The sequence below is a fragment of the Python bivittatus genome, unplaced genomic scaffold, assembly GCF_059951505.1.
Source record: "Python bivittatus isolate LINGU-HERP-01145 unplaced genomic scaffold, Pbiv_v1 ctg000570_np1212, whole genome shotgun sequence".
NCBI lineage: Eukaryota > Metazoa > Chordata > Lepidosauria > Squamata > Pythonidae > Python > Python bivittatus.
In genome coordinates, this window is record NW_028277097.1 from 3,056,698 (window position 1) to 3,071,396 (window position 14,699).

Sequence of the window (14,699 nt, forward strand, 5' to 3'; positions counted from 1 at the left end):
ATAGAGGAAATTATTTCTGGTTATCATCCCCTAAAGAGGTTCATGTTTTAGAAGTCCAAAGCAGGTGTGATACAGTCTTGGGTGCATTTTGTACTCACGGAAGTGTGAAAATGGCAGCAAGAAAGACTGCAGGCAGCCCATTCTCTTTCTTAAGACCAAGATGACACAGAGATTCTCCTGTGAGATGGTTCTCCTGTGGCACAATGGTCGGATTTTCTGTATCCTTGAGCTGGGCCCTTCTTACATTTTGGTCTCTGCTCATTGAACCCTGTTTTGTTTTTATATTTCCTGCTGTTATTCTGTTGGTAAAGGTCAAACAATCACTTCAGGAAATGGGAACAGGGAGGAGAATGGTTGGAAAATAAAATGTTTTCCAGCTTCCTCTTTTCCACTGTTTTCTCCTTTTTGACACACCCTTTCCCTCCCTTTCCCCAAAGGATGGTATACAAACTCAGCTAACTTAACTTTTGGAAGGGGGAATTTAAATTGAGGCAGCATCCCTGAAACGTATCTCCCAGGTATACTATTCAGTAGAAATGCTCAGTCCTGCCTATCTGGGATTAAAGATTTCCAAAGCAATTGAAACAAATTCATTCCAGCCATGATCCCCAGTTTAGAAACAAAGTAGTCACATTGAAGACAGTGCATCAGGTGAGAATTTATATAAGGTGACTTATTTCACCTTGTGGAATAATCTGTATTTTTATATATTAAAAGATCAGTGTTATTTATACTTCTAACAAATTTCAACTTCTTTAAGTAATAGCTGTGTTGTGTACCTGTCAAGTTGCTTCTATAGATACACTGAAGATTTAAGTGCAGCACTATAGCAAGCTTTGTTTATAATCAAACTATTACCATAATTTTTTCGACTATTTTTACATTTTTATTTTCTTCAAACTTTGACATACTATAACTGAATACAGCAAGATATTGTAAACCTATTGTAAACACCCATATATTACAGTGTCACCCCATTGTTTCATTTATTTATTTTATATTGTCCTTCAGCCAGGTTCCCAGGGCTGCTTAGCAAAACAAAGCATTATTAATAACATTTATGTAACATGTTTGTATAAAAGTCCAGGAACTCAAAGATAGCAGAAAAAAACTATAAAACTGCAATAAAACATTAAAACAACATTTAAACTACAATTCCATATTTGAATAGGCCAAATTAAAATGCCAAGAGAATGTGGGGCAGTCAGATTTGTACTGAGAGCATTCTACGATATAAGATTGATACAGATGAAAATTCTTTCCTGTATGCATGGCAAATTATAAGTACCCCATAAAATTTCCCCTTGCTGGTTTTAACAATTGCTCAGGTTCATTATGGATAATCTGCCAGAGAGTCAGACCCTAAGTGAAGAAAACATTTTCACGTCTAGGGTAGTGTGGTAGGTGGGAGTTGCTGAACTGAACTGGGGATATGGTTGCCTAAATTGAGCAGGACAGAACTGAAAAGTGGATGGGATTAGATTTAAAAACTGGGTAGAATTCCAACAATTAAAGAGTCCAAGAATTAAACTGCTAGAAGGAGTATTTTAAAAATATGTATGGAAATGATGGTAATATGCTGAAGACTGGAACTAAAATGAATTCTATAAATGTTAATCCCCCCCCCCAAAAAAAAGTTGAAAAAGAAACTATAAAGTGAGAGTGTTGAAAAATTGTAAGGCTACAGGTGTAGATGGTGTAACTGGAAAAATATGAATATATGGCTATGATTGCCTATTAAGTGGCTATATAATTTCTATATTTTATGTGTATCTCTGCCTGAGGGCTGAAAGAGTGCTGTTACTATTCCCCTACATAAAGGGAAAGGTAGCATTAGTGAATGCCATACTACAGGGAGATGAATTTGTTAAGTGTGCCTGGAAAGCTTTTTGGAAGAATTATTATTGAAAGTGTAGAAGAGATGAGAAAATGCAAAATCTGGGAAGTATAGTGCAACTTTATATGATGGAGAGAGTAGAAAGACCAGATTTTCCACTTCAGCAAGTCATGGAGAAACATATGAATATAAGGTTTGTTGTATATATGTCAACTTAGAGAAATCACATGATAAATTATATGGGCTTGAGTTATGGAATGCTTTGCCAAATATGGGGTTAAGTGTGTATGTGAAGAAAGCAGTGGATGCCCCTTTGAGCACTTTGGTAGAAAGAGAATATACTAATGTAATAGATATGTTGCTACTTATATTCAAAAACTATTTTTAAATCTCTGAAACAAAAATGTAGACAGAAATGTAGGAAATTAGTAAATAAGTTTCTGTTACGAACTGTGAACAAAAATAACATTACTACATTTTGGTACAGCTCAATCTGCTTAAGTCTTTTGAAATGGACACATGGCTGTTGGTATGATGAACATGTTATAATTCAGTAGTGCTGTAGAGTCAATTCACATTCTCCTGTTTGGTTTGGTTGTGAATGAAGTAAGAGTGATACATGATGGAAGTAAAGCATTTGTGAAAATAATGCTTAGCAAATGATTCAGTACTGAGCACAGAGTAAGACAAGGACATTTAATGCCTCCTTGGCTGCATAATGCATTTATGGATAAAATGTATAAGAAATTTTTATGGAGATTTAAGAGGAATATTGTTTGTGAACATGAAAGTACTTGTTCATTTGTGTGCCAATGATGCAGCACTGTTGGCTGAGTATCCAACTGATTTACAGCTAATGTTGGCTTGTATGATATGAGGAGTATGGATTTCAAAATTAACAAATCAGAGACCAAAATAGTTGGACTGGAGAGGGGAAATGCAGCCAATAATTGCAAATTAGTCATACATGGCAAAAGAAGAGCAAGTAGATGAATTTGTTGCCTAAAAATAGAATAATAGTTGGAAAAGTTTTAAGATGTACAAATGTTGATAGAAAGATAGGGTATAAACTATGGTCTGTTGCAAGGAATGTTTGTTGAAATAAGAAAAAAACCCCACTGTTGTGGAAGAATGCACTTTTACCCACTTTGTTAGATAATGAAAATGAGAGTTGGGTATTCTAGGAGAAATATAAAAGTAAGTGGAATGCAGTGGGAATGGGAGATTTAAGAAGTCTGTATTATAAAATAGGAAGAGATGGGATCATAAATGAAGGGGTACTGAATAAATGTGGACTAAATATACAAGTATGCATTTTGTCATATAGAGAGAATTAATGAGGATAGATAAATAGATATTGCAACTAGAGCATTCCAGTACTGAAACATTAATATTTGAAGGGGCAAATACAAAAAGGTTTAAATCTTAAAGTATGCCCCCTCCTCCCATTATCTAATGAAGCTAGCAGTGTCCATCCTGACACACCACAAAATTTGGTGAGACTGTTTTGCTGAAATTCAACAAATGATAATAGATGGCTGGTGTGGGTCTTCCGGGCTGTGTGGCCGTGTTCTGGAAGTTTTGTTTCCTAACGTTTCGCCAGCATCTGTGACCAGCATCTTCAGAGAGCAGGAGCACAGACAGGAGCAGTTCTCTCTGTGCCCAGCATGAGGTGACCCTTTTGTGGGTATTTATAGAGATCTGAGGGGGGGGATTGGGGGTGTGTGGTGGAGGAGTTAGGGGTGTGTGGGGGTGGTGGTTTGGGTTAACGAGTGGCTGCTTGTTTTGGTGTAAGAATACGTGTATATCTTCCTGGGGATTAGGCAGGGTTTTTTCTTCTATTGAGTTGTTAACGAGTGGCTGCTGGGGGTGATTAGCAAGTTCATTGTGTGAGCTGCTCACATGTCCTGGTGGTTGAGCTGAGTTCGTTGACCTTTTGCAGGCTGTATTTTTCAGGATTGGTAGCCAGGTTTTGTTGATTTTTAGACTCTCCTCTTTTTTATTGAAGCTGCGCTGGTGAAGCTGTGAATCTCAATGGCTTCCCGGTATAGCCTGGTATAGTGGTTGTTGGTGTTGTCCAGTATCTCTGTGTTTTCAAATAGGATTTTGTGTCCAGTGTGCTTGAGAGCATGTTCAGCTACTGCAGATTTTTCTGGTTGCTGTAGTCTGCAGTGTCTGTCATGTTCTTTTATCCTGGTCTGGATGCTGCGTTTTGTGGTCCCGATGTATACTTGCCCGCAGCTGCATGGTATGCGGTATACTCCTGTGGCGGTGAGGGGATCCCTTTTGTCTTTTGCTGATTTTAGCACTTGTTGTATTTTTCTGGTGGGTCTGAAGATTGTTTGGAAATTGTGTTTTTCCATCAGGTTTCCCATGCGGTCTGTGACCCCTTTGATGTAGGGCAGAAATACTTTGTTGGTGGGTGGCTGTTTTTCTTCTTCAGTCGCATCTTGTTTTCTTGGTTTGATGGCTCTTTTTATTTCATTCTTGGAGTAGCCATTTGCTTGTAGGACCCAATTAAGGTGGTTAAGTTCAGAGTTTAGGAATTGGGTTTCGCAGATCTGATTGGCCCGATCCATCAGGGTTTTGATGATGCCTCTTTTCTGACGTGGGTGGTGGTTGGAGTTTTTGTATAAGTACCGGTCTGTGTGTGTGGGTTTTCTGTAAACTTTGTGTCCTTATTTGAGGTCTGGTTTGTGTATGACCAACATGTCTAGAAATGGAAGTTTGCCGTCCATTTCTTTTTCCATGGTGAATTGTATATTGGGGTGGATGCTGTTTAGGTGGTTCAGGAACTTCTCTAGTTCTTCTTCATCCTGACTCCAAATTGCGAAGGTGTCATCCACAAACCGGAACCAGACTGTTGGGGTAACGGGTGCGGTTTCTAAAGCCCGTTTTTCAAAGTGTTCCATGTAAAAATTTGCTACGACTGGGCTCAGGGAGCTTCCCATGGCGACGCCATCCATCTGTTCATAGAACTCATTATCCCATTGGAAGTAACTGGTTGTTAGGCAGTGCTGAAATAAAGCTGTGATGTCTTCTGGGAAGATCTGTTTGATGAGTGCCAGGGTGTCCCTCACTGGTACCTTGGTGAACAGGGAGACCATGTCAAAGCTGACCAGTTTGTCCATGGGGTTGAGTTTCAAGTTCAAAGATTCGATCTCACTCAGACCCATCGTAAGCGCCATTGGCTCCCCGACATATGAATTATCCAAACATCTGGCCACCCTTCTACAGACCCACGTTGGACAGACTCCAGCCCACATCAGAGACTCAGGACATTTCATCAACAAAATCAGCACCCTGAAACTCATGAGATTCTTTAAGAATCATAAAAGAAAAAGAAGTCTAGCTAAAGCTAGTTTATACCAATACTAATTTACTCTACCTCTTCATACCCTTTTATCCATATAAAGCATCCTTGCTTCTATCATGTTGCTATAGTGCTTCAGACATTGCCTTTTATTCCTAAAACTTCTCACCTTTTTTGGAGGTTCTCATTAATTCCATCTAATCACAACTTTCTCAGTCTTCTTTTTCCTCTCAGTTCATTCATTCTTCCTTGATACTTTTATTTTGCAAATTGATCCTTGCTGTCCAACATGGGAATAAGTGTAAGGAATATTAAGGGTGCCACCAAAATCATATCTGAGGTCACTATCTTATATGAAATTGAGTACCTGATAGATGGAAGATTAACTGCCCCACAATTCCAATGCTGTTTTACAATGACTGACTGAAGCTGTTCATGATTTCAAGCAACTGAGAGATCCTCTTACTGGGTGGTAATGGGAAATGAAACTGGGACCACATTTATGCAAATCATGTGCCCCTTTCCTATTACTTGCTAATGAAATATGAACTCTTATTTCCTAATATAACATGTCGCACCTATGCATAGGTGCATTTCTGCTTTCCTCTTGTATTTTGTCTGCATGCTTATATGTATGTGTGCACTGAGAAAGATGGAACAGTCTACAGGTAGTCCTTGACTTACCACCACAATTGGGATTGGAACTTCTGTCACTAAGCGATGCGGTCGTTAAGTGAGTCTCACCTGATTTTACAAACTTTTTTGCTGTGGCTGTTAAGTGAATCACCATGATTGTTAAGCAAATCATGTGGTCATTAAGTGAATCCGGCTACCCCCATTGACTTTGCTTGTTGGAAGCCCCCTGGGAAGGTTGCAAATGGTGATTGTGTGACCCCAGGACACTGCAACTGTCATAAATACATGCTGGTTGCCAAGCATCTGCATTTTGATCATGTGAACACAGGGTTGCTGTGACAGTCAGAAGTGTGAGGATCGGTTGTAAGTCATTTTTTTCAGTACTGTTGTAACTTGGAAATGGTCATTTAATGAATGATCATAAGTCAAGGACTGCCTGTATATATGATCTTCTCTGGGGCATGGGAGGAAGAAGTGGGGGCTAGAATGGAGCAGCTACCAACATTTTAAGCTACTGTCTAACTGTAGCTCCATACAGATCCATTGGAGAAAATTTTAGGGATTTTTTTTCTCTGCAACCCATGGCTTGATTTGATTCATTTTCAAGCCTGATCTTTTTTTCCCCAGCTTCTCCTCATAACACCAAGTTTGGTCCCAGTTAAGTTTTTGAAGAGTTTTGGACAGAGTCCCAAGTCCTTTATATATTTTTTTTCTAACCTTCTGTTGGGCTGGAAAGAACAAAAAGAATCTTGTGGCATCACTTGAAGATTGACTTACTATTGCATATGATTCTGAGGCCTATAGCCTATTTTAACCTGATGTATTAAGTGTCATTCTGATTGAGAGTATATGTCTAACAATGTTTGGTGGACTGATGGGTAGAATGGAGGTGGGGGAAGAATTATACCCAGTAAAAAAAATAAAGTTGTCTCCAAGTCTTGTTCAATTCTTGGTAACTTACACAGATACATCCATGTAGTTTTCTTGGCATCGTAAATACTGAAAGTAAAGACAAGAATAATTATTGGATGTGTTATCTGTACCATTGAGGGATCAACAAAGCTATCTGTACCAATGAGAGATTAAGCGTGAGATGAAAAATCTTTGGGCTTATTGAAATCTAAGAATGTAGAGCTTAACACTGATAAATTTTAGTTCAGTTATGTCATCATGAACTCTTTCTATTAACCATTGATAAGTATGATATTGCAAACCCAGTCCCAGAATAGTAAGCTATTGTTGACAAATGGTAGGATATATCAAATTACAAAATGAGCAGGTCCAGGAATCTCTGCAATAGCAGATAACATTGACTGTGATTACCCAACATATTTTTTTAATGAAACCGTTATTTACTTAATCCAGTTTTCTAGATTTGCAATGAGATGTTGATGTTGAGCCATAAACTGACCATACAGTGCTGGGTTCACGTGTAGGCTACGCTAAACATGTCTGTTGCAGGGTTTTGTTCCTGTATCCTGTATATTTGTGATGCATCCTGTATCCTGTATATTTGTGATGTGCTTTGTTATTGATAAAAAGTAGCTGTTTTAGATTGGGTGTCTATCTGCAACAACATGTTGATCAACATGTTGACTCAAGGCTTGAGAAAGGGAAATACCATTGTTCAGGATACATATTTTCCATTGTTTCCATTTTAGCATCATATTATTTCTGTGATGTTTGAGAAATCATGGAGGATGGGCATAGTGCTGGAGGACTGGAAAAGGGAAAATACTGTTTCTACTGTCAAAAAAAAAAAAGTGGGGGGGGGAGAGGACCTGGGAAACCATAGACTTGTCAACTTGATGCTGATACCAGGCAAAGCTGTGGAACAGATTATTAAGAAATTGGTTTGTGAGCATTTGCAAATGAATGCATGGCTTGGCAGGAGCCAACATGGTTTTATCAAGAATAAGTCATGTCAAACCAATCTGATCTTCTTTTTGGTAGAATGGTCAGTTTAGCTGACCATGGAACTTGGTAGACATAGCATACCTTGATTTCAGCAAAACATTCAACATATTAGTCTACAAAATTCTAGTAAAGATCCAAAATATGGGCTGGACTACACTACCATTAGAGGGCCACAGAGCTAATTGAACAGTCATACTGAACAAGTGTATATTCATGGCTTTTCATCAGACTTTTTTTTAATTAAAACTTTTATTAAAATATATAAAAAGTACCGTTAAAATACAAATCAGAAAGTATAGAAAAGAAAGAAAATAGAACTAAAAGAAAAAGACAAAAACTAAAATAGTGAAAACAGGTAGAAAGATGAAACAGAAAGTGACTTCCGACTATCTCCAATACAGATATAAGTACAAATTAAAAAAAGGTTAATCTCTTACCACTAATTAATCCAAATTCACGTTATTTCTATCAACACAAACCATCTAATAATTAAATCCCATAATCAAAGCTTCATTTTTTCCCAACCCAAGCACATAATCTAGGAAGGGTTGCCATGAGGAGACAAATTTAGAAACAGTATTATCTCTTATTAAAGCTGTTAACTTCGCCATTTGAGCCAAGTCCATTAATTTGATAATCCATTCTTCCACTGTGGTATTTGTGAGTCCTTCCATCTTTGCGCGTATAACAATCTTGCAGCTGTGGTCAAATGTAGGAGCAAAGTTCCATATTGTTTCTCCAGTCCTTTCTCCATCAAACCCAGTAGGAACAATTCTGGTTTTTTCTGAATACTCACTTTAAGAATCTTTTGAATAGCAATACATATCTGGTCCCAAAATTTTTTAGCCTTTTCAAAGGTCCACCAACGATGATAAAAGGTTCCTTCACCCTGTGGACATTTCCAACAAACATTTGTTATACCAGTATACATTTTTGATAACTTATCAGGAGTTACATACCGGCGATACATCATTTTATAAAAATTTTCTTTTAAATTATAATTCAACGTAAATTTCAAATCTTTGTTCCACATATTTTCCCATTGTTCCAACATGATATTGTATCCAAAGTTTTTAGCCCATTTAATCATACATTCCTTGACTTGTTCATCTTCTAGGTTCATCTGTATCAACATCTTATACATTTTAGCAATAACATGTTCATCATTTATACAAAGTTGAGTCTCAAAGTAAGATGTTTCATTAACAAATGTATAGTTCTTTTTATCCAATTAAAACGTTCAAACAATTGCATATGAGTAAACCAATGACATATAAAACCTTCTGATTCGAACTGTTCTCTTGTTTTAAAACTTGGTTCACCCTCCTCAAAATCTAATAAATCTTTATATTTTAACCACTTCATTTCTCCCATATTTTCTCTTCTAGTAAATGCTTCCTGAGGTGACAACCACAAAAGTACATTAGGAAACAGTCTTACCTTATATTTGTTCCAAATCCACAGTAAGGCATTCCTAATATAGGCTTTTCATCAGACTTGAGGGAAGTGTTGTGTTCAGTACTATAGGACTTTGCTCTAGGCTCTTTCTTCTTCATCTGGGTACTAATGCTGCACAGCCCAAACATCTCAATTTGAATTCATGGAGTCTTATTTTAGACCAAATTCATACACCCTTTCTACAGATAGTATTGACACCAACTTGGCATCAGTGCTACATTGTTGTGTTCTCATGATGTTATGCTCCTTAAGTATGCAAACTGATTTTCTCCTGCTTTGGCTGCAACACTGAAGTTCCAAGTTATTTTCCTATTCAAGGGAACTCCTCTTTTAACCTGTTTCTGATTTTGGCACGTTTTAGTCGATTGCTAGCGACTGAACAACAACAAGAAGTCGATTGCCTAGGCAGCCTTACCAGTGAACTTGACCATGGCTACAGATGTTGGGAAAAATGTCTGACTTCAAAACTGGGATGGGTCTCAAATTATTTATATGATTACCATTTATCTTGCTTTTTATGGCTGGCCATGAGTGTAGAGAGTAAAGAGGATGACCTTGACCGATAGAGGTCTGTTATCAAAGCAACAAGGAGCCCAAATCATGTAGAAGGTATGCGTAAACTTCTCAGACACCCCCTAATTCACATAAGCATATGAGAAGGGGGACACATAATCAGACTTGCAGGATTCTGATACTGTAGTCTGTCTTAATAAAAGCAGTTCTAGTCTTCCGTGGAGTTTATTCCTTGCTCTGGTCTACATTGTGGGGCTGACAGTGAGATCATTTGCTTAATGGGCAGCTGTAAATATAGGTTTGTTTGTTTTTTTAAATGCCATCCTCAAGCTTTACAGGGTGTTTATATGCAGAAAGAAGATGTCATGATGGTCAGGAAGATTACACCAGATGAAGGTAGATATTGCAAATACCAAAGGAGGGATGAGGGCCTACCACTTTATTGTTCCCCCTTGTATACGGATCAGGAATGAGGGGCATTGCCACAGTTCATGGGCCACGGCTATCATTGGAGGATAGTTTTTGCACTCTGTTGATTTGCTGGAAGGAGCCCTGATTGGTTTATGGTGCCTTCTCTGCCTGCTCTCAGCTTTCTGAGTAGAAGAGAAGAGGCTCTCCCGGTAGATTTCCAAACGCTTTGGAGCACCTGGTGCTGCACGGAAGCGCCAGGCAGGCCCTCGTCCGTGCTTCGGTCCCGCCGTGCAAAGAACAAGGATGCTGAGCCCGGGAATCGGAGCCAAGCACAGATCGAGGGCGCCCCTTCCCGAAAAGCTGAGCACAGCCGGGCCACGGAGGGGCACGGCTTGCTGATTTTCGACAGAAAGGCTGGTGTTTCAGCAGTGCAGGAGCCAGTGCTTATGGGTCCCCTTGCAGGTCCCCCGACTGCCTTAGGACACCGCTGACCTGGCTACAGTTTTCCGGATGTTAAATCAATCTCTCTGCCCTAACGCCGCTCCCGTCTCCTTGCAGTCCCTTCACTCATTTCCTCCTCTCCCTGCATCTTGCAAACCTCCGCCCGCTAACGCGAGCCCCGGCTTGCACTTCAGCGCCGGCCCGCCTTGGTTCCCTCTTCCCGGGCTTTCGCCCCGTAACGTAACAAGGCGGGGAGGGGAAATGCGCCCGGTCCCTTTAAGAGCCTTCGCTCGCCCTCTCACGTGGGCGATCAGCTGACGGTGACGTTCCCGGGGAAAGCTCCCTGTTCCTGAAACCTGGGGCGCTGCAGCGGGTGGCGAGCGTGTGCCTGCTCTCTGTCCTGCCGCTCAGCCGCCCCTTCCGTCTGGCTGCGGGAGGGCGCTTGGCGGCGGCGGCGGCGAGAGCAGCGCACGGGGCTTCGGCGGGCAGAGGCACAGCGCGAGGCGACAACCCCGCCGATCCCTCGCTCGTCCAGCCAGCGAGGCAGAGCCCGACTCCCGAGAGCAGCCAGCTCCCCAGCAGCCTTCCCCGCGAGAGCAGCTCCCTGGTTCGGAAGCGCCTGGGGATTTGCGATTCCTGCCATCCTGCAGGCGGTGAGACGGCAGAGCTCGCCAGCACGGGGACTTTGGGTCGGTCTTCAGACGGTTGCAGCCTGGGTGTGAAGCAGGCTGCTCTTGTCACCCCCTAACGCCCAATTCTAGTTGTTACCCAGTTCATGGATTATCTGGTAAGTACTCGGTGCAAAGTGAATGCAAGATCTTCCTCCTGCTTCTAATTTAGGGCGACCCCATTTTCAACCCTGCATGCTCCTAAATCCATCATTTATACGTACCTATTTTCTGCTTGGTTGTGCGCCTGTCCTCAAAGTCCCCCAGTATGTAGGCTTGCTTGCTTGTTCTTTCAAACTAGATGGAACTTGGGTGTTGATTTTTGGAACTCGGAAATCATCTTTTCTCTGTGATGTTGACAAGGGTAATAGAGAAGAAACTTTCCCAGTTGTGCTTGTCTAAACTCCTGGCTAGAAAATGGAATGCTCCAGGCTCTGAATCAGAGACTTTAAGAATAATTAAAGCCTAAAGTGTACTACAGTCTCACTCATTGGGTTATTAGGCTTCTGAAGTCCTGACCTGGGTCACCTAGCTTGGTTCTAAATGCTTAAATTGTGGGGACGCTTGAATGCATTAAACTGAAATGGGTGTGAATTCTGTACCTAAGTAATTGGATATTCAGCTGAAAACATCTAGCAGCATTTAATGAGAGTTGGCTTATTTGTTAAAAGAGATTGTATCACAGTTGTTTGCTTCAAGGTTAGAGGAGTTTGGGGTTTGTGAAAGGCCTGGCAGCTACAAATCTCAATTGCCTTCATGTATGGAACAAGAACTTGACGCTAATCTATTCCTTAATTGACATTTTAAACACATAAGCCAAACCACAGTCTACCTGATTAGTGCTAAGGGATAACATGTGGTTCAGTACTTTCACTGAAAAAAGCATGAAAAATCATGTTCTTTTTGTCCCAGATTTGACCCTGGGAAAAAAATAATAAAAGGATATTGGATTTTTCCTATGCTTTTTAATTTGCCCTCCCTTTTGCCTTTCAAAATGTATACTCTAATGATTGGGGGTTGTTTGCCCAGTTGTAAAGTAAATTATATATCATGGAAAATCATAAAAAGTTATTCTTCTGATGCAGTGTGGAAAGAGATACAGACTGAAGATACTTTCAGGTGAGGCTTCTGTTGTACAATTAGCTTGTCTTCCTCACAATGTTTTAGAGGGCTCTAGGTGTTGTTCTGTTTCATTCATAACCTTCCTGAGATTTTTTTTTCCTACTTCTTTTTTCTTAATACAAAAAAATGGTCAAGAAGGGTCTAAACAATGCTTTGATTTGTGGCATTATCAAGAGCTAGCTGTATATACTTTCTAGATGAAAATATAATATAAAATATAAAATGTAGATGGACATATAAAAACATATCTTCTAATATGACATACATGTGCATAACCTACATGGATGAAACTCAGTCTGGTGATTAGTTCATGATTTGATTTCTTAGATTGTCTGAATCTCATGTAAAATGATTTATGTGAATGAATAAAATTACATTTTCCTGCAGTTGTGTTGAGATGGAATATGCACTTATTAGCAGGAAGAAAGTGTGTCACTGATCTGTCAGTAAAAATGCTTTAAAATAAATGTGGCATTTACACAGAGAACAATGTATTACCTGAATAGATTTCTTTCTAACTAAATTAGTTTAAAAAGCAAGAATGCTTCTTAAAAAAAAGCACAACACTTTTAGAAAAGCACAGATTATCTTTTAATTTTGTTTCAAACCTTTGTAGGGTAAATTGTGTTCAGCCTGTGTGTGGATGGGAAAAAATGTTTTCTGTATTAAGACTACCTGATACTTTTCTCCTTAATAGCTTAAAGGACTGCTAGTAATGAACTTGAATGTTCTGAGAACAGGTATTGCTATAACTACATGGGAGCCTGAAGGTTTCTAAAGTAATATTCTAGAAATTTGTATCCAGGTAAAGCTAGCCTTTTATGTACTTGGAGCAAATATTAAACCTTTTAACTGCTGCAGACTGTAATGGAAAAGTATTCTAGTGTGCAGAATGTGTTTAATTGACTTTGAAATATGTTCTTGTACATGACAAACTTACAAAATGCTCTTAGCTTAGTCTAGTTTGACCTCTTGTCTTAGTTTTGTTCTCTGTTGCATGCAACTCGAAACAGATTGTGTGCACTTTTGACATTACTGCAGATTTGCTTTTTTCATCAGAAAATGTTTCAGTTGTACCTGCTTTCATATCACCCTCCATCTCCTTTTAGAATATGCTTATGCAATTAACTCTTTATTATATTTGTGGCAGTATTGTATGAAAGGGGAGATTAGAACATGAAATCCCTGTTCTTTGAAGTGCCTGGATATTTAGTTTGGGAAGGTGTTTGTTTTGATAGGTCTAAAATCAAGCCAAGTTATAGAAGAACAGAGTCTAGAACTTCATTATGAATTTTTGCTTTTGTTTCCCTTAGCAAATGGCTTTAGGCTAGGAGAGAGCCACATTCATGTTCAGAACTCTTGATGACAGTATTGGCAATGTTTTCTCTAACAGGACCTTTCAGAATTCACTGAATATTTTCTACTCATATTACTGCGTAACAGACAACATTTATAGGACAATAAAACTGTTGAGGCAGATGTTGGATATATTGTTATTCCTCAGCCAAAAACAACACTTGCGGTTGACATTCTTATTTTCAGTATCTGCACCCTTTAGGAGTTGAGAAGTCATTTAGTATAATTTACACGATGCATTGATGGCTGGTCACCCCCTCATGCCCATGCAAAGTTGTGTGTGGTTGTGCTTATTAAAGCCAAGGTACAACAGAAAATGTTAGAAGTGTATTTATTTGTGTACTATCCCTCTATTCTAATAAATACACAAGGAAGTTAGCTTTTTTAAAACAATAAATACGTTAAGACTTAGAATTAATATTAAATACAGTAACATTAGAATCATGGCAGAAGAACGTGTTTACATGTTGCGAGATCGAGAGTCAAATGAGAGTCCAGTGCAGCTCTTATGAAGGTTGATTCCATAGGTAAAGAGCGATGAAAGAGAAGGGCTTCTCTGGAGAACACCAAAGAAGGGCCTTGGACAGCAGGAGTGAGTTCATATGGACCTCCTTTTGCAGATCTTAGTAGCCAGACAAGTTCATAAAAGGACTTGGGCTACAAGCACACCAGTGCTGCTATTCTTGCAGGCATCTTTTCTCCATTCCAGTTGCCCATCACTCCTTCCTGCTTCTTAGTACATATGTATAGCTGCAGGTAACTATTTACTTATTCATTTATTTCTCAAATTTGGATGCTGCCATTTGACTCATGATGGCTTTCAGCGTTTAAAACATCCATGGCATGGGTAACAGTTTAAACAATGAAACATCCATGGTAAATGTAAACATTAATATATCACTGATAAACAATACACTAAAATGTCCATGGTAAACAACACCATGCATCCTGTTACTTTCCTAAAGTAATGATGTCCCTAAATACAATAATCCTATGACAACTACATGAATGGCACACAATTAGTCTA

At 39.3% G+C, this 14,699-nt stretch overlaps 1 protein-coding gene across 5 annotated transcripts in view; it reads left to right on the plus strand.

The window, feature by feature from the left end:
* The window catches only part of ARL15 (ARF like GTPase 15), a 225,106-nt gene that overhangs the window by 44,979 nt on the left and 165,428 nt on the right, over window positions 1–14,699 (plus strand). For 4 of the 5 annotated variants that reach the window (XM_088152909.1, XM_088152908.1, XM_088152911.1 and 1 more), the window contains exon 1: window positions 10,853–11,313. The exons of the other annotated variant lie outside the window; for it this stretch is intronic. Coding sequence is in view for 3 of the 4 variants with exons in the window: in XM_088152908.1 (XP_088009034.1) it covers window positions 11,302–11,313 (12 nt within the window). In the remaining variant the exon portion in view is untranslated. Of the gene's footprint in view, window positions 1–10,852; window positions 11,314–14,699 lie in introns of those variants that run through there. 5 annotated transcript variants of the gene reach the window in all.